The following is a 20,238-nucleotide window of genomic DNA, read 5'->3' on the forward strand; positions in this document are numbered from 1 at the left end:
AGACCAGTTTCACAATAACCAAAACTGAGGGGAAAAACCATATCCAACATCAAGAACTTATTAGGTACAATCTTGCCCAAATATTAACTTCAACATAAAACATTACTTTTTGGTCAAAAAGTTACATGATCCACTTCAAATGCTGAAAAAAATGTAAAACTTTCTATAGTGGAACACCTGGAAAACAAAGAACATTATGTTTTTAAAGCAGCCCTTTGGTTTGCCTTGAAACAAAAATTAGTTCATTTTTAATTTCATCAGATGTGGTCAATTTTGTAAGTGCTGTTGGTTCCTCTATCTTTATCTGCCTAATGTTAAATTTGGAAAAATTTAAAAAAAAAAAAACAAAAAAAAACAAAATCAATATTACCAGTTGTTTTGAGATTTTACAATGCATTATCAGAAAATAAGATGCATAAAATCTTCCATTGTCTTAGCATGTTTAAGACTTTTGAAACATTAATTTGAGATATTTTAATACCAATTAAGGCCTTATTTTTAGATGAATGAATTAAATGCCTTTTAAAACTTTTTAAGGATCTGTGGGAACCTAACGCAGTCTCTGTTGGCTCCCCGCCCTTCCGTTCTTGATCCATGTCTTTTCACACACCTTTTTATTTTTTTATGTATTTATTTTTAAACAGGCTGTTTTGTTTTTTCTTCCTTTCTTTTTTGGAACACAAATTTCCCTTTCTTGAGAAAAAAAATGAGAAATGTGTTCGGAGACAACTTCTAGTCCAAGGACGGACAAAACAATTTCGCTCCTTTCAACCATTTTATTCATCCGTTTTTAATTCATGTATGGCACTAATTATTCAGAAATAAAAAATTTCAAATTAGACCAAATTTTTCATTGAGGGCTTTTAGAAGGTCTCCCTCCCATTGGGGCCCTGGATAATCAACCTTTCTTATACTCTCCTATATATTTCTTTGGCTTTTTGGCTGATGGGTGGGTATACTATAAACAGCCAGAGAAAGAGGTGGATTTCAGTGCTTTATTAATCAGTTCATATGTGGCATTTAACCCCAGTAAAATCACAGAAAACTCTGGGGGATACACCAGAGATAACAATTAGTGACTATGAGGCAACTGTGTGTGTTCATAGTCACCACCACTTCCTTTCATTTCGAAATACTTGACAAAATGTATGAAACAAGGCTTTAGAAAAGTGGAAGTGTTCCAACGGCATGAAATATCATTTTAGTATCTCTGTTTTGAGAAGAACATAAACTTTCATACCAACTTCACAAAACTTTATTATAAGTAATAATCACAGTAAACACATTTTGAGTACATATTTACATCCGTGTATCAATGGGACATTGAGTTGAATTCGTAATTTTAAGAATTTTTGATGAATAAATAAAGGAGTAGAGCTCTGCATTAGTGACAGGACAAGACATATATGTGAGAAACGGGGCTCAGCACAGGGAGCTGATTTCACTTTTGCTACAGCCCCACTTGCAGCAGGCATTGGAGAGCCCGACCACTACATCCCGTCCTTTCCTGTCTGCACTCCGCAGAGCCTCCAACACATCTTCTAAGATTGGTGAGCGAGCTGAGCGGCTGAATCCAGCCGCCAACGATGGCCCATTCAGTGTCTGATCCCTCCATGCTGGGGCGTCTGCAGGATCCTGCTCGCCGGTAAGTTGAGGGATGGGCTTTGTGTCCCATGGGTCAAAGGCCTCTTCTCCAATAAGAGCTGATAAAAAGCAAAGAAAAATCTCTTATCCTTTGGAGTAACATCACTTTTCATGCGCTGCATGCAGATGCCTTTCAAAGGCATTTAATCCCTTTGAACCCTGAGCACATTGGTGTGATTTTTTTTTTTCAAAAACATGGAGAAAAAGGAAATCGGCAACTTGGTATGAAATGTTCCTCAAATTAAAAGAGATAAGTACATTTTGAAAATTCATTTTAAAAAAACTAGGGGAAAATACCAGGGAAAAAAGGAAAAAGCTACAGAAAAAACATATTTATTGCTGATTACCATCATTACATTTATAAAATTATGTTACAAAATAAATAGATTTTTAGGCACTTTACTCCAGGTCATTTCCTTTTTATTTTTATTTATTTTAACTAAATTTCCTGTCAATTTCTTGTACTTTTTTTTCTAATTTCTTGCTATCTTCTGGGCATTTCTTCTTTTGTCGCTTATTGCCTTCTTCCCATGTTTTTGAAAGAAATCAAACTAATTTGCTCAGATTTCAAATTAGGATACCGTTTGACTAATGCATCACAAAAAACTGTATTCATAGTCTCATATGCACTCTTACCTGAGTCTCCTATACTTCTCCTCCAGCGAGAACCTCCGCAGGTAAAGATGACGGCTCGTATGAACTCTCTTCCACACAGTTTCACCCCGTAGAAAGAGGGATGGCCGTCACTGCACTGCACCCGCTCTACCAGTACGACCAACAAGCCAAGGGTCAAGAGTGCTGCTTTCCACATGGTGAGAGTGAAATGATGCCACAAATGTCTCAAAGGCTGCTTTGAGGTTGTGGTTTGTGTTTGCTTTTTGGACAGCTCCTACCTTTTATAGGCCTCAACATTTCAGAGAAGAAGCTCGTCTCACATCTACTCTTCGTCACACCCAGAGATAAGACCGGAGACCTTTCGGGGCAACAATAGGCTACACATCGAGAAAATGAAAAGTCGTGATAAAGTAGCTAATGATGCCAGAGGTGATGTCAACAGAGCTCTTGGCTATCTCATCACCTGTGACCTTTAGATGGCCTTTCTGTCCCTTACATCAGTGAGGTTGTGCTGTATGTCACTACACAATTTTGGTCTTGCTCTTGGCTCCGCTGTGCAGGGATGAAGATAAATATCCAATTCACCTCAGAGATAACTGTGCTACACATAGGTGGTTACGACAAGTGGCGCACAAAAACACACCACAAAGAAATGGCAGAGGCCAATAGGAGATTGCTGCACAGTGCTATAACCTGTATGCACTCGGAAACCCCAGCATTCGTCTAGATTCTATTCATTTTGGGAGTCGATACATTTACTCCAGTTTCGGTCTTTAGTGGAGATGTGGGATGGGAAATTCCAGACATCAGACATGAATGTCAAATGCTTCGGCTCTGGAAAAGACTTGTGAAGATGCCTGATCAGAGACTTACTAAAATATATATTTTATTGGTACATATTCCATGGTCATCCATGGATCCATGAGCTAAAATCCTTATTTTATTTGAACAACTTGTCATTTATGTGATATCCAGATGAGCAGCAAAATGTTTTTTATAAAGAAAAATGGCTTGTTGATATATGACATAAACCAAAATGACAAACTTATTGTCTTAAAAAGATTAGCTACAGCGCAGAGCCTTATGTGAAGTATAATTCTGAAATGTGCGTAGTCGCTCTCAGGAACATTAGCATTACCATTAGCTGTAAAGACAGGTGGGTTTAATGTCACTCCAGAGGAGAACAGAGTTTTTTGTTATGTAACACAGGAGAAATTGAGAATTAGGTTCATTTTTTTTGTTTGTTACCCTGTTTATTACCCTGCATACAAAGACTTATGGAATGTACTTTTCAGTAGAATGACCTCCATTTATGTTGATTTCTTTTAATTCAATTACCATTTAAAAAAAATGAATCATGTTTTCAGTTGGTAACTTCTCTCCTGGCACAAGTTGTTTGCTGGGCCTGGGATAGAAGGCAAAATGTTTTGTTTGGGGACTGAGCAGTAGGACAACATGTATTTTGGATTGATCGCTACAACCATATAGTAAACCCATGAAGGCTGGGCACATGTTTTGTGTGTGGCACAAAATAAAGAAATCAATTAATCTATTTTCAACTTCAAAATGTTGCATAGTTTGCATTATTTCTATGAGACTGTAGAGGGAGGAGAAATAAGTGACGGTATTTTATTTGCAGTGAATGAAATGAAATACCTTCATTTTCCATCTATCTACTTGACATTCTGAGCAATAAAAAAAAAGTAACATTATAAAAGTGGTCATTTGACGTTTGGCTCTGGTGAAAGTGACAGACAGGGACCATAAACCAATGAGCGAGCAATTAGTTCACTGACGCTGCGACCACCTCCCGAGTCAGCCAATCAGCATTTAGCGTAGGGTGGGGCGAAGACGAGAGGGTAGCAACAGTTGCCCCGGTGAAGGCAAGGCGCCATAGTCACGGTAGTCCTGGCGACAAGAACCAAGCAACGGGAGTCAACAACAACAACAACCTAGCTAAATCTAAGGAAAAAAACTTCGACTAAAAAGGACAATATTGGGATAAACTAAAGGTGACAAAGTAAAACATCTCATAATTATCATTTCATTTTCGCTCATTGTGTATGTGTGCTTGTTTGTACAACCGTCCGTATTAACGTGAAATCGGTAGCGCGTGTCGGTGATGAAAGTGGTTGCTAGCTTCTTTCTGAACGCAGACCGTTGTTATGGCGATGTCAGATCTTTGATAAGAGCACAAGATGGCGGGTATGTTGTGGTGCCAATCGTACTTTTTGGCTCGTTTGTTTGAATGTTCGCGTTTTTTTTTGTTATAGTTTCGATTACTGTAAAACTGGTGATAAGACGTGTTCGGTAGCGTGTTCGTGGGTGTACTTACTATCCAGCACGAGTAACTAGCATTAGCTGCTGTATAGCTCTCTTTCACGTCACAACTCAACGTGAGCTGCTAGCAGGGGAAGCTATCACTCTCGCCTTCTCAACTCACTTTTCAAGCAAGCTACCCAGAAACATTAGATACAGAAAAAGCACACGAAACTGAAACTCGGGCGCGTGTGAGCTGTAAAGGCTGTAGTAGGAGGGCAGGGGGTTTCATAATCTTTTTGTGACTTTGAAAAAGTTTTTGCTCTGACATTGAATTCAGCAAGTCACTCCCATGAACACGGTGTGCCGGATGATCATCTGATGGTCTTGTTTGCCGTGTTGGTTTACGCAGGAGTGGCTTATCTTCCTGTGGGAAGGTCTAAAGTTTTGACTGACAGTGGGTTTATTGGCTAATATGATAATTCCCCCATATTAATTTCTGTGCCTGTTCATGGTTGAATATTTTTTTTTAAATATGTAGTAATTTAGTCGTTGTATTTTACCTAAATTAAGAATTTAAATAGATTATTTCCACACCTAAGGAAAGTTTAATCACTATTTGTGAACATGAGCTGCTCTCTTTTAAAGGCCAGAGAACTAAGTCTCAAACTTGTCATTTCATCAAGTGTTAGGTCTGCAGCTGCTCCATATTCAATTAATGAGAGCCACATTTTGTAGACCCAAACAGTGTTTTTCTTTTTTATACCCAAATTTAAATCCAAAACTTCTTAGTTCTGAGACAGAAAATGTGCCCATATAACTCAGAACATTCTTCTGGGTGCTCTTGGTATATAACATCTTTCACCATTTATTATCTATAGCTACAGATTTTACAGACTGAATCACTGTTACATCGGGCTAACAACTGTCACTTCCAGATAAAAATGACCAACTGTTTTGAATTTCGGAGATATGTGAAATTGGCAAACTGGTTTAATTTTGTTGTATTTTCAGCTGTTACTGCAATGATGTTGCTGCTCTTCTTTTTGTATGTCAAGTATTACATAAGCTCACCTGGTAGAGCAGGCGCCCCATGTACAGAAGCTGCTGTCCTTCGCTGCAGTGGCCGTACGTTTGAATCTGACCAGCGCCCCTTTGCTGCATGAACTGTTCTATGAATCTGTGAATCTCTTAATTAAGGCAAAAAGCCAAAAAAAAAAGTGTTGCTTTTCTAGCATCTTCGTTAAACCAAATCCACTGGCACATAAGCTAAAGAATGCACTGATACAGATGAGGCCACAGCAAAACATATTTAAGCCTCCTAAAAAAAATTAGTATCAGTTTAAGTGTGCCCTATATTTGGAATATTTTCACAGTTTCACCTTACGCAGTAGCTCATATAGGCAGCGGTAGACCAGCAAGTCTGCAGTTCTGTGCAGTAAAATGTTTTTCTCAGTGGGGTCTGGTGATATTGTGAATCAGTCTATACCTTTTGAGATCACAAATTTGAGTTTTAGAACAGTAGTTTTTGGATTTGGGAGAGAGTTGTGCATTTTTAGTAGTATTTTCTGACTGTCTTACATCATGAGAATAACGCATGAATTTTGAAAATGGGTGGAATTTCCCTTTTAAACACCATGGTCATGGTCAGTGAACCTTGTTTTGGAAATTTTAATTCACTGCTTTATTCGTGGCTGTTAAAGATCACACTGTGTTTCATACTGGAGCAAACAGGAAAAGCTCTAGAATACTGTTAGTCTCAGACAAAAGCCCTACTTCCTCCTCTGGTTTATGTTGCACATGCAAACACACGTGAGCTTACACACTCTAGGTCTGCATCTCTAAGTCAGAGAGGTGAAATAACCTGTCAACAAGTGTGTTGTTACGTGTATTTGTACCACTTTCACTAATGAGTGCTGTCTCTTTTCATCCACAGATCCAGTGCCTCAAAGCATAGGTTGCCATGGCAACTTCTGGATACTCAGAGGACCTTCAGCCTCAGCAGGCCAACGCAGTAACCATAGCAACACCAGCTGCCACCACACCCTCGTCCGCAAAAACGGCACACTTCCTGTCCGAGATCCCACCAACCTCTGGAAACATTGCATCGGCTAACCAATCAGCCGCCGCCTCAAAAACAGGACAGGATGCACTTTGTTCTCAAGCGCCGCCCACCAGCCAGAGCCAGAAGGCAGTGGTTTTGACGACTCCCACGCAGCACTATGTAACCCCAGAAATCCAGCACTCTGCCGTCCAGAAAAGTAATGGTCAGAGCAACTCGCCCCAGTACATCATTGTAACAGTAACAGGTGAGAGACGGAGGAATGCCTGACACATACCTACATAATATTTACTGTGCACGCACACGATACACATTTTCTAGCAGCAGGAGGGCATGATATGGTATGCAGTCTAAGCAAGCTGCAGGTTGTCCTGCAAATATGTGTTGGGTGGAAGCAACAGGCTGGATGCTGGTTGGAGACCAGCAGTTTGTCTGGCACATCGTAACAGATTCTAGTGATCATGAAACTGTGTAGAGCAGAGCTGGGTATAAATTTTTGTCTTTACATCTTTTTTTTTAAAGATTTCTTTTTGGCAATTTTGCCTTTATTAGATAGGGCAATAGAAAGAAGAAAATATAGATATGATGTAACATACCCACATATGCTATATAGATATTCAAATGTCATTAGTCGAGGAATAAACCCCAATATTTGCTGGCTCAGGGTTCAGAAATATAAGGATTTTCTGCTTTCCACTGTTTTGCATCAAGGCAAATTAAATACCTTTAGGTTTTGGACTGTTGGTCTGATCTAGCAAATTGATTGGATGGCGTCACAGTGGGATTTAGAAAGTTGAAATGAGTGCTATTCCTAATTTCATTACATATTATAGATTAGATGATTAGTTGGTTAATCATTTGTGCATAATGAATAATTAGAACCTCAAATCAATAATCAAATAGGTAACAGCTGTATTCCATATTAATTGATATCCACAGATACTTATTTTAGGTTGTTGTGTAAAACAATCTGCGTATAATAACAATAATGATGTTTGTTATTTCAGTGTTTCTTGGGGAAGTCGGCTACAGGTTTTCAGCCCAGCACAGTTGCATTCCATCTTTAAAATAGTCTGATTCGATGCTAGAATGAGGATTAAGTCCCACCACATTCAATAAACCACTGATGTAGTTTCCCTGTCTGGTTGGGTGGTGCATACATTATGAGGGAAAAATAAGCTGATGGACTTGGTTGCTAGGCTGCGTAGTCCCAAACGTGGGAGCGTGGATGGCTGATGGATAGAACCTGACTTCACTTACACTCTCCTGCATTTGCTTTTATTGAGAGTCACTGGTATAATGATGTTTGTTTGTTTTTCAATAATATTTCATCAACATGGCTTTAAGTGTGCAAGCCAGTATCTATGGTAGTTGAATATGTGCTTACAAGGATTTGGGCTTTTTCCACATTATATTAGTACAAATTAATTTAGACCACTGCTTTTTCAAAATGTGTGCTGAGTTAAAAAATAAGTGCTCATTCATAATGAAATAAATTATTTTTTAAATATTGTATTAAGTAGTGGAAATGAGAGATAATTGAGCCTAACACTAATGTGTATCTGTATGTTTATTTTAGGGATGTCTATTAGTAGATCTTATTGCCTGCTGGTATCAAGTAACACTTTGCACTTTCACCCAGAGTGAGACTCACAGGCCTGAGGCTTGTCTAACTTTCATGAAGTAGGACTAACTTAGCTGAAGAAATGTGCTCATAAAAAACTGAAATTCTCCATATTAGTACAGCAGATAAGCTCCCAAAATTGTGCACTTTTTGAGAAAAGCATGACATTTCTAACATAGTTAGGGCATACCATAATGTTTATTTCAGATGTGGAGGGAAGTCAGATTTGACCTCTGAGGACTGTGAGAGGTCAAATCCAAGTCCTCGCCATCGCCACTTTAGAACCAAACAGTGTAGAAAACAATTGGGATGTCATTTCCAACTAAAGTGGTGGTTCCCCTTCATTTGGTGACACTTTTGAGATCTCTAGAATAAATAAAAAAAAATGTTTTGCACATTCTTTTGCTTTGATTTTAGTTGGACACTGGATTGGACAAATGTAGTATTGTGAAACTTTGCTACCATTTTGACACTATAGGAATAATAACAAAGAATTCGCAGAACAGACCCCTGGTGCTAGTCTATTTTAATACAATTTTAATAATGATGATAATTTTTAATGGACTTTCTAGCCATCCGTCCACTCAAAGAGCCTCTACATTACATATTCACCCATTCACATACACATTCATACACAGGTGCCATTTGGTGGGTCAGAGGATACACATGACCCCACCCCAAGGCCAAGGAGAGACCCATGAAATACTGTTGAAATACCTTTGAAGAGCCAATACAACACATAAAAACATACCAAAAAGTGATTGCAGCTCCTGTCACTAAAGGGTTGTTTCTGCTTCAAAAAGACTTGATTTCATTCATAGGGATTATATTTGACAGATTATAGCTCACCCAGTCCCTTTTTACCTGTGTAAATACCTTTAAAGGGCCAATTCAACAAATAAAATGCAATTTTCAACCTCCCAAAAAGTGATTGCAGCTGTTACCTTGTTACTTGTTTCTGCTTCAGAATCACTCAGTTTCATTTATCGAGATTATATTTGACAGACTGTAGCTCACCAGTCCTTTTTACATGTGTAAATAAATGTAAAAGACCAATGCAAACCAACTTTTCAACCTAACAATCTAATAATACTTATAAACATATTCCTACATGAAACCCACCTCTGCACAGTACTCAAAATACACCACTTACCTTAGTACTTATCTTCAATGCTTGAATAAGAAAAAAATGATTTTTCCAAAACTCAGTCTTAAATTTGATTTAAGATTATCTTAAAAAGGTCTTTAAAAGCATTAAATTTAAATGTCTGATACCTGTAGACACCCTGTTATCTTATCAAATAATCCACTATAATTTTCAGTGCTGTCAATACCACGTGATTAAAGTTGTACATTTATATTCCTGTGCTAAATGTGCCTGTTTAATCCACAGATCACTTCTCTGGTCCTCGTTGCAGTTTAAGGATTTGGTAAAAATAGTTAAAGACATGACCCAGATGGCTTGCTTAGATAGCCTTCGTTATTTTGTCCTGTCACTAGGCTTTTCCCCTTCGAATCCAGATATTTATGTCAAAAAGTTACCATTGAACAGTTTAGTTTATGTAGCCAGAAGCGTGTTGGAAACACCTCTAAAAATAAATTTTGCGCTTGAAATATGCTATGAGAGGAATTTAAAGTGGTTATTAATTTTCCAGAGTGCCTGGTGGGAAGGAACCGTTAGAGCTCACTTTTCATAACTTATCAGAATACGAAATTAATTTGAGTGGTGAGCTGTGCAGAGTTGTGCTGGCTCAAGTGCAACTTGGCCCCAAGTGTAACTTTGGTATGTTTACGGGGGTTAACTTGGGTTGAAGTAACAGTGAAAACAGGACAACGCAAAACAGTTTGTTTTTTTCACCTGAAGGGTACAAGGAAGTAAATACTACCCTCTCCTCCGCCCACCCTCCATCCTCTGTTTTCCCCCTCTATCCATCATCCCTCGTGTATCTCTCGTTTCCCTCTCTCATTTGATCTGCATGTTTACAAGATGGAGTGATTTCTCTCTCCATCTGGGAGATTAGCTGTCCAAGGCTGTCCGTCCGCATGCAAGATATAAGGATGAAGGCAGAGTTGAACAGACACACTCTTTCCCCTCCCGACTATCAGTCTCTCCTCAGATGAACAAAAACTTTTCTTGCAGGATGTTCTGCGGCGGCTGTTTTTATGATTTGGAAGCAGTGTGTCGTGAGTACTGAGCTTGTGGTAATGGTAGCTGGCTTTTCTGTTGAGATTTGTTCCATCATCTAATTCACGCTCCCTCCGCCCCTCCCTCCCTCTGCCATCCCTAGAGGGCTCGGTTCACTCCAATGATAGTCTGTCAGACTCCAGCCCTCCTGCTCCAGGTGTTCCTACTCAGGTGGTCCAACCAGTGCAGACCACCCAACAGGTAAGATGCACACAAACACCATCAATTTATCATTTTACCACATGGGAGCAAGTTGCAACAAATGAGCACCCATGGTTCTCTCTGACACTGTGGCTTTACTCACCTTCAGAGGTCAGTGTTGCAAGCAGTGTCACAGGCAGCCAAGAGGATTCAGGCTGGCCACATCAGCAACCTTCAGTCTGTGCACATTAACCGGGAGGTAAACAGACATACAAAACATTTCTTCTTGTCATGAAAGAAATATTCAACAAATTAATTGCAATTAAAGTGCGAAGGTAATTTGATCCCGCATGTTTAGCAATGGCTTTGTCCAGTGTTACGGATAAAAAGAAAGGGATTTAGGAGAGAAAGACCTTAGCGCCATTTAGACGAAATAAATAATTTCTGGCCTGCTTTGCATGTCTTTTCACCTCCATTGCCGCTGCTGCTCTACGCTGTCTGCGATGTAGCTGAACACTGAACTCTGCAGGTCATTCTGTTTCTGTGTGTGATTGAATGACTAGGTTTTTTGCACCGCCACTTACATTTATCTTTAATGGCAGACTACTAACCCTTCTACTACTTTGTTTTCCTAGTTGTGTTCCTCTAAAACCTGTCTTTAAAATGTCAGAATGTAAGAAATGGTGTCAACTTTGCAACCATTAATGTCTAATGATTGTGAGCCGTCAAACAGGTTCCAGAAATTGTGTCTGCTCAGCCCCACCTTTGAACAAAAACACTCTTGACACAGTTATGGTGCACAGCGCTCTATATTCAGTAAAACAACAAGATCTCGTGTGAATAGCATGAAAAGAACAACAGCTGATATTATTTGTTTTACTGTTGCTGTTGTTTTGGGGTTTTTTTTGTTTAAAGCTAGATGTCTGGTAAAGACTAAGCCAATAGCTTCTCTGCTCCATGATTTTATCTTAACAATGGACATTAATGCTTGTAGTTGTGGACCTACAGAAAATGAATTTAGTCCAACTCAGAGTCCTGCACGGGTCTGATTTTTGAGACCCCCCAAGATGCAATACTAAACCCGCCCAGCCACACTCACATAAAATCAGTTGGTTCTGCAACCTAACCAGCATACACAAGCCCCGCATATGACCCAGATCCAAAAAAAACTATAAAAAACTATGCACTGTTCAAATAATTCGGTTCGGCAGCACATTTAAAGTGATAATTACATTTCATCCATGTGAAGCTGACATGATATATTTTTAAATGAATGTAATTCAGGAAATGCAATTTGAATGAAGGTTGTTTTCAAATTCTCATAACATTAAGTGGCTTATCTCCACAGTTAATGTACCTGTCAGTAACACACCTGATGGAGGTGACTCATATTTCAGGTGGTGAAGAATTCAGAGCTGACACACAAAGTCCGCAGTCAGAGGATTAAAACATTAAAAGATTATATTAAAATACTATTGTAATCATTATATTTTAACATATTTATCATCCAACATCAGCAATACAACCCACGTATTTTTGTTTCACCCAGAACAAAACCGGGAAAATACCACCCGAAAATCAACTGCACAAAATGCCACAGAGACAATGCTAGTGACTAGCTGACTGCTGAAGAGTTTATGGAGACAAAATAGAGCTAAATGTAGAGTGAATATAGGACTTCAACTCATCAGGTGGACAATAACACAACTCCCAATGAATTGGTTCATGTTGCTCCAAGCTTCTGGATGTGTAGACAATAAACTATTTGCTAACACTTTTGCCATAACTCTATATGGTAATAATGTCAATATTGTGTTTCCAGCTTATTGTGCTGCCTCCAAGTGACCCCAAAAAAATCAATGAATGCCACTTTAAATCTCCTGTCTGCATGTTGTCTAGGTGGAGCATGTGTACTCTGGCCAGGTGCAGTATGTGGACGGAGGAGGAGACGGGACTTTTACCACATCCACCATGTGAGTAGAGAAGAACCTGCTGATACGCAACCACAGACTGTATTAAAAATGGATGTAGCTACCGTGACATCACCCACTAGATTGTGGACTGCCGCTTTAAAGCTTCAAGTAATGCATTTCAGCTGTTGCCATCTTGTTTTTTGGAGCCAAAAGTGACCATATTTGGATGAGAGGTTGGAGCTGCGGAGAAGCGAGGGGTCGATCTGACTTATAGACTGGGGCAACGACTCGCAGACAGCCCGTCAGTCAAGTGGCCCCACATTTAAATATACAGAAATTTAAGCCTTAAAAAATGCTAATGTGTAAGTTATTTAAAAAAAAAAATCACCTTCCGCACACTTGTCATTAAGGTTGAAATTAGCTGATAGAAACCAAAACAGATTTTTTTGTACCAGGCTGTAACATGATTTATTCTGCTGTAATGTTAGGCATTTTAACACGGCAGTCTTTGGGGTTTTACTTGCTTCCAGAGCCAGCCTCTAGTGGCCATTCAAAGAACCGCAGTTTTTGGCATGCAGCGGCTTCATTTATCAGCCTCAGCGGTTGCCTCTTGATTCAGTTCTTTCAGTCAACTGTTGATTGTTTATATTGCTGGACATTGCCAGATTTCAATAGACAAATTCCTTCACAACATTAGTCACTCCACTCATAGGGAAGCTTAGCAGTAAGTACATGTAGGTGTCTACTGCAAGTCTGACTTTAAGTTATATTTAAGACACAGATTATGTCCAACTTTATGCAACAGGCCCCTGGTCACACAGCTGTGACTGCTGTGCATTTCTGTGTGTGTTTATCATATATTTTATGTTTTATGTTTTTTCCTGTCCAGTCGACCAAACAACTACCCTTTCTCCGACTCGCCCCTCTACTCCCAGACCCCTCCAACCTCCTCGTCCTCCTACTATGAGGCCACGCCCAGCACAGAGTCAGACATCACTGGCTCTGTGACCTCACAGCCGGTTACTGTGGCAACAGCAGGAGCGAATAGTGGAGGAGCTGCTTCAGGTGGAGGGGGCTACGTCATTCAAGGAGGTTATGTGTTAGGAGGAGGAGGGGGAGCCGCAGCAGCAGCAGGTGGAGGAGGAGGAGCACAGAGTTACTCCAGCCCTAACTCTCGTGCCCCACCTGCTACCGTGAGTATTCAAGTTCAAAGTGCACGGTGTATTGGTCACTATGGAAGACATGAAAGTGAGACATGACATGAAATTCTGTGATCGTCCGTCTTCCCTAGGTGCAGTGGCTGTGTGATAACTACGAGGGGGCGGAGGGGGTGAGTTTACCTCGCTGCACCCTCTACTACCACTACCTGCTGCACTGCCAGGAGCAGAAACTAGAACCTGTTAATGCTGCATCCTTCGGTAAACTCATCAGGTCTGTCTTCATGGGACTACGTACACGGAGATTAGGAACCAGGTATATATACGCACACACACAAATAGGTTTACTTTGATAGACAAGTGTCTCTTGACATTGTTATAACTCTTTGTGTGTGTTTCAGAGGGAACTCTAAGTACCACTACTACGGTCTGAGAATCAAATCTGGCTCCCCGCTGCTCAGACTCATGGATGAACAACAGCACATGGCCATGAGGCAGCAGCCTTTCTCACAGAAAAACAGGTATCCACACAGAGCTGAGTGCTCGTGTCCCGATGTCCACGATGTTACTGTAGCCTGTTTTAAGTGCTCCAATTGCATCTTGATTGATGGGTACTTTGTTCAGTAGGATAAAGCCACTACAGAAGGCACAGGGGATCACCAATGGGACATCAGGTGGTATCGGTCAGCAGCAGGCGGCGGCACTTTGTGATATTTCGGCACAGGTGCAACAGTATCAGCAGTTTCTGGGTGAGCAACACCTGCACTCTGCAAAATGTTCAACATTATTTTGTAGCACTGCAATAACATGAATACTTTCAACACGCTATGAACAACTGCTTTCTCTTGTGCAGAGGCTTCACGGCCGCTACCAGAGTTTGTGGAGATCGATCTGCAAGATCGAACCCTGCCCGACGGGATCCTTTTAGAGCACCTCAAGGCCTTTCAGACTCTCTACAGAGAACACTGTGAGGTAAGCAGTCAAGGACAAAGAGAGGACATGCACAATAGGTCTGCTTGATTATGATAAAAAATAGTGCTGGGCGGTATACCAGTTGTAATTTTCTATATGATATGAATATGTCATATACCATCATATAGGTGCAAAGCTGAAATACTCTAAGCTGCTATAACACTTCAACCAGGAGCTCATTGCATGGTAGAGTTCACACCCAGGAATGCCACGGAGGCAGCAACCTCGATAGTGAATGGAGGGGGGATCCCTATTAACCGCGTACCCTTCTTACTCAGGGTTAACTTTATAACATATCAAATGATAATCCACAAAGTATGCTCCAAGAGGACAAAACAGCCAGGCACACAACAACATTGTGACACATACACAATTTGTAGCACTAATAATTTTACATTCACAGCATTACTCTGCTGAATGGCATTTTGGATACAGCTAGCTAGCCAGTTAATATAACCGTCTGATAACAGCAGAGAGAGGCTCCATTGTTACATTCCAGATCAGAAAAGAGAGATGGATAAACGAAGGAGAGTTGAGGCACCAGATGAGCGCCAAAGGGGGGGGGGGGCTGCACTTTTCCAGACGACATGGTTACTACTGGAGTCGGAGACAGCAGAGAAAATAATATAACTGTAAAACCTCCTGCTTTCCTGAAGTGTGGCAACTACTTTACAATGAATATGTCAAACAGTCATGAGAAGGGTGGAGATGGTTTAGACACCCCTGTGGTGTTCTGTGTGATCCCCACAGGCCATTCTGGACGTTATGGTCAACCTTCAGTTCACTCTCGTGGAGACGCTGTGGAAATCCTTCTGGAGGTTCAGCCAGAGCAGTGACACAGAATCCCTCAACCTGTAAGTGTTCCTATTACAAACAGGCAATCTGATGAAAGAAATACTAGCACAAATCTGATCCAGTGCTGTAACTGAGTGTGACTGGTCCATCTCCTCGTCCTCCAGGCACAACGAGTCTGAAAAGCGTCTGCCCAAATCGTGCCTGGTGGTGCTGTGTAAGTTTGAGCCAGTGCTGCGCTGGACGAAAGAGTGCGACAACCTGCTCTACCAAACTCTGGTAGAAATCCTCATCCCTGATGTACTGAGACCCATCCCGAGTAAGTTAGTAAGCCCCGAAGAGCCTTATATACAGAGCTGTTTAATGAGGCGATCAAGACTAATTGACAGATTTCTAGCATGCAGGCCTCAATCCGTGGTTTTACTTTCTTACACACCTGAATGTTTAAACACAAACGTAAACCTCTCTCTCTCTTTCTCCTTTCTAAATCACCACCAACCCTCCCTCAGGTGCCTTAACTCAGGCCATCCGCAACTTTGCCAAGAGCCTGGAGAACTGGCTGACAGGCGCCATGATGAACATCCCAGAAGAAATGGTTCGCATTAAGGTATTTGTATGCTTCTGCACTGATTAGATATCAAGACAGGGCTCAGCATCTAGTTTTTAATATCTTTCTGTTTAATACCTTTACATGGCCAGATGATGTCCAGACCCCATTCAGACAGTTCACATCGAGCATGACAATTATTTTAAATGTCTCCACTGACCACTGTCTTATTATATGTAACGGATATCTCTGTATCCTTTGTGTCCATTTTTAGTGACATTTTCTTGAAACAGTAAAACCCTAAATGCACTGTTACACACTTCTAAAATCACATTTGGTGTTTGTGCACGGCTTCATTTATATTCTCTCGTCAACAAATATACACCACAGTATTTTTTGACCCCTAGTAACGACTGTGGGTAAAATCCCTTTTCTTGTGCTGTATTCAGATGCCTTTTAAGGGTTTTTGTACCTTTGAAACCTGAGCAAATTGTTATCAATTTCTTAAATTAGTAAAAGGTGACAAGAAAATTACCTAAAAATGTGGGGAAGAGGGGAAGATAACTGATGTGCTCAGGTTTCAAAGGGTGAAACCACAACGACAGATATACTACTTAGTTCTTAGTTAGTTCCCAACCCGAAAATTAAACACAAAAACTGACCATAAACAAAATAAATAAGCCCTGTTGCAGTCTGAACGCAGCTCGTTAGTGAAGTGTGTCAACAAATCTGCCTGAACGTCGCTTTCACTCACCGGAGCAAAGCGACAGCGGTTTACTCACAGTTCAGAAGTCCACAGGCAGATGTGAGTCCAGTTAAAGTCCCAGTGGCGATGATGAAGGACAGCAGCGGATCTCCCTCGGACCCAGAGGAGCACCGTGCTTTCCTGGTAACACGGGGCGCTATCTGGTGACCTGATCTGGTGACCCGGCGAGTTTCCGTCCATTCAGTCGTTAGCGAGGAGCTAACAGATATGCTAGCAGCAGACGATATCTTACAAAGCTGACAGCTGCTGGCAGGAGCACTGTACGGCTAACAAACTTTTAGCTGAACAACACAATTCCTGTTAAGGAATATAACTATAACTAAATGGTAATTTGACTCACTTTTGGTAGCTAGTCGCTACCGTAAAGGAGGAAAAACACACACGCGCAGCAGCGCCGCCGTCTCTCATCTCAGACACGCTCACTCTTGGCCCCGCCCATCGACCAATCACAAGTTCAGACACGTGACGTTTCTCTCGATATGGACTAATCACAGGTAAATACAACACGAGCCAGTCACAGCCGTGGATGTACGTTCAAAACAAACTACAGACAGGTTACTCTTACTTACTATTTTTACAATAGTAGTTTTACTGACATTAACATTTCTGGTTACGTTTAACGTGAAGTGTGCCAAATTTAGGGGGATTTGGCGGCATCTAGCAGTAAATTGTAGATTGCAAACCTTTAAAGGTTGCAAACCTTTAAAGGTTTGCAACCTTTAAAGGTTTGCAATTTGTCCAAATTGTCCACGAAAGTCTCTTCCTCTCTGATGATTAAACAAAATTGCAAGGTTGTGCAAATTACACAGGGATTGGCTTAATATGCGTTAATTGTTGCCATCAACATCCTGGAGGGACTGACTTTAGTTCTGAGTGTGAACTGGGTCTTCCAGTGCCTCTTCCTTGAGATGCACCATCCTGTCATACCCATAATTCTTTCTCCTCCCTCTGTCCGTCAGGTGGTGTGTGTGGGCTCCTTCTCCCAAACGCTGCGCCGCTACACCAGCCTGAACCACCTGGCCCAGGCAGCCCGCGCTGTCCTCCAGAACTCAGCTCAGATCAATCAGATGCTCTCAGACCTCAACAGGGTTGATTTCACTAACGTACAGGTTTGTACCTCTGTCTCCCACGTCCCATCTTTTACTATACATCAGTGATTTAGGTGAAATAGAAACAAACAGTCCACACCCCCCCCTCAGGAGCAGGCATCCTGGGTATGTCAGTGTGAAGACCGTGTGGTGCAGCGGCTGGAGCAAGACTTTAAAATGACTCTGCAGCAGCAGAACTCTCTGGAGCAGTGGGCGACCTGGCTGGACGGTGTCGTATCTCAGGCCCTGAAGCCCTACGAGCACAACCCTGTTGCCCTACCAAAAGCTGCCAAGGTCTTCCTGCTCAACTGGTCCTTCTACAGGTGAGGGGGAAAAGATTAATTGTGATATATTAAAATATTTGGTCTTGTGTCGAACACAATTAAGCGATATCACATGAGAGGGAAGTGCTGTTGTACTAAATATCATCACTTGCTTTTATTAGCCTACAACCAAATAACAGCTGTGCTGATATTCAGTAAAATAGCATGTTTATATGTGCGTATATATATTTAATTTATCTTATTTTATTTATTTTTTACACACAAAATCTAAGGTGAGGAAAAAACAGACATCTGTAAAGCGGAGTGATAAGTATAGGTAAAAGTCCTAATGATGTAATACTCTTATCAGCACTCACTGAATGCGTCTTGTACGATCAAATGACGTGGTCTGATCTTCCTGTTGTATAACTGTCTTTATCTTATCCGCTTTCTCATCAGCTCTATGGTAATCCGGGACCTGACTCTGCGCAGTGCTGCCAGCTTTGGCTCCTTCCACCTGATCCGCCTGCTCTATGACGAGTACATGTACTACCTGATAGAGCACAGGGTGGCCCAGGCTAAAGGGGTGACGCCCATTGCAGTCATGGGAGAAGTACGTGTTTTCACATACAGTTTGACAGTAGCAGTCTGCACTCAATGATAAATGTTCACAAATAAATGTTGCAAAAAAGGGATATCTGACTACCAAAAAAGAAAAGCAGGAATGAAAGCAAACCAACTTAAAGGCCAGAATTTGGTGCCACTCCCCTGTTCATAAAAGCTATTAATTCACGCTCTGTGTTGCAGTTTGCCAGCACAGTGAAGAGCCGAATCTCTCCGGACCTGGAGAAAGGTAATCGAGTGCAATATTCCTCACAAATATGTTAAACCTCAAGTTATCAGGTCACTTAATGTCAACGCCTTTCTCCATCAGAAGAAGAAGAGGACGACGAGGAAGAGGAGAGCGAGGATGAGAGCGGGGATCTCGTGCTGCAGTCCAGCTCTCTGAGCGCGGTTGACGACGTGAAGGACTCGATGGAGCCGCCGGCCAAGCTACCCAGGACGAGTTTCAGTCTGCACACTCTGTCTGACAGCACGACACCTTAGCCACTCATTTGTATGATTATCTCAGTTTGCACACACCTTCGCTTTAACATCAAGTCATCCCACTCTGTCACCCCGTGTACGCTTCAGGTTTGCAAACAGGTGATGTTCGGTGTTGAGTGTGTGGTCGTTTGGTGTGTGTGGAGCGCCCTTTGCCAATTTTGTACTTTTGTGCTGCCATTCTTTTCCTCTCTGCCTTCACCTGAGATTTTACAGTCCCTCCCTCGTTCCCTGTGCCTTCCCTGTTTATCCAGTGGCTCGATGCCAGCAGCCACTCCTGTCCAGCCTCAGCTGTATTGTATACAGTATATATGTTATATATAGATATATTCTTGATTCCCTGCTGTCCCGCCTTAACCACTGACCTAATTGCTGTGGAGAAATGTTCTTCATTGTATTCTAAACTCAAAAATATCACTTATCTTGCCTTTGAAGCGACGACTATGCAGGGGAGCTGGACTTTAATGAAAAGCACTGTCTGAAATCTACATTTTTTCAATCTCACGAGTAGCATCTGGAATGATACCGGACAGTGGATTTCGTCGGCACATGGATGTTGATCGACAAATATTGGTGGACGCCATATTTTACGAATTAATTTGGCCAATTAACTGATACCCTGTGCCTTTGAGAGATTAATAGCCTGGAAAAAGAAGCTTGTATTCTATATATTCTGTATCGGTGGATTAATAAATGAAGGTCTTGTGAATTAGTCTCGGTGTTGTCATGAACTTTTACAAGCTGTGAGAAAAAAAGGGAAAAAAAAAAGCCAAGCCAAGTCAAGCCGTGATGAATCTGCCCAATTTGCATCCATCTTTTATCTATTCATCATCCTTTTATTCTTTCAAAATCATCCACTCTCACTCTGTTTTGCACACAACTAATGCAGTGCAAGTTGAATGGGCGACTGGATGATGTCAAAGCTTATCTATCAAGTCAGCAGCAATTACTACACAGTATCTGTCACAACCATCTAGATGTACCTGCTACAGCTTGAAGTTTAAGTAGTGAAAAAGTGTATTTTCTGGCTATCACTGTTTTGTAGATAGTATGTACCTTTTGTGAACATTGTCATATATCCAAACTATTTGTATGTAACCATTATT

The 20,238-nt window shown here is 41.1% G+C and overlaps 2 protein-coding genes across 8 annotated transcripts; one reads left to right on the forward strand and one right to left on the reverse strand.

Annotated features, from left to right (window-relative positions):
- Positions 1-975: 975 nt before the first annotated feature.
- Positions 976-3,810, reverse strand: rln3b (relaxin 3b). Its single transcript, XM_042485143.2, has 2 exons — positions 2,281-3,810; positions 976-1,703 (listed from the first exon to the last, which is right to left on the reverse strand). Exons 1-2 carry the CDS (start codon positions 2,453-2,455, stop codon positions 1,423-1,425), a joined length of 456 nt encoding a protein of 151 aa, XP_042341077.1. The 5' UTR covers positions 2,456-3,810; the 3' UTR covers positions 976-1,422.
- Positions 3,811-4,114: 304 nt separating this feature from the next.
- Positions 4,115-19,841, forward strand: rfx1b (regulatory factor X, 1b (influences HLA class II expression)). 7 transcript variants are annotated; one of them, XM_042485139.2, is made up of 18 exons: positions 4,115-4,271; positions 6,455-6,827; positions 10,493-10,590; positions 10,700-10,789; positions 12,430-12,503; positions 13,333-13,636; positions 13,735-13,916; positions 14,002-14,121; positions 14,225-14,349; positions 14,454-14,572; positions 15,323-15,426; positions 15,532-15,683; positions 15,874-15,971; positions 17,637-17,786; positions 17,877-18,088; positions 18,488-18,641; positions 18,836-18,881; positions 18,966-19,841. In XM_042485139.2, exons 2-18 carry the CDS (start codon positions 6,482-6,484, stop codon positions 19,133-19,135), a joined length of 2,544 nt encoding a protein of 847 aa, XP_042341073.2. In that variant the 5' UTR covers positions 4,115-4,271; positions 6,455-6,481; the 3' UTR covers positions 19,136-19,841. The 7 variants fall into 7 exon arrangements, with proteins under 7 accessions (XP_042341073.2, XP_042341070.2, XP_042341072.2 ...); XM_042485136.2 differs by having other exon boundaries at positions 4,116-4,271; positions 18,963-19,841; XM_042485138.2 differs by having other exon boundaries at positions 4,116-4,271; positions 14,228-14,349; positions 18,963-19,841.
- Positions 19,842-20,238: the final 397 nt, after the last annotated feature.

Source organism: Plectropomus leopardus, chromosome 3 (genome assembly GCF_026936395.1).
Source record: "Plectropomus leopardus strain MGB_pleo_1.0 chromosome 3, ASM2693639v1, whole genome shotgun sequence".
Lineage (NCBI taxonomy): Eukaryota > Metazoa > Chordata > Actinopteri > Perciformes > Serranidae > Plectropomus > Plectropomus leopardus.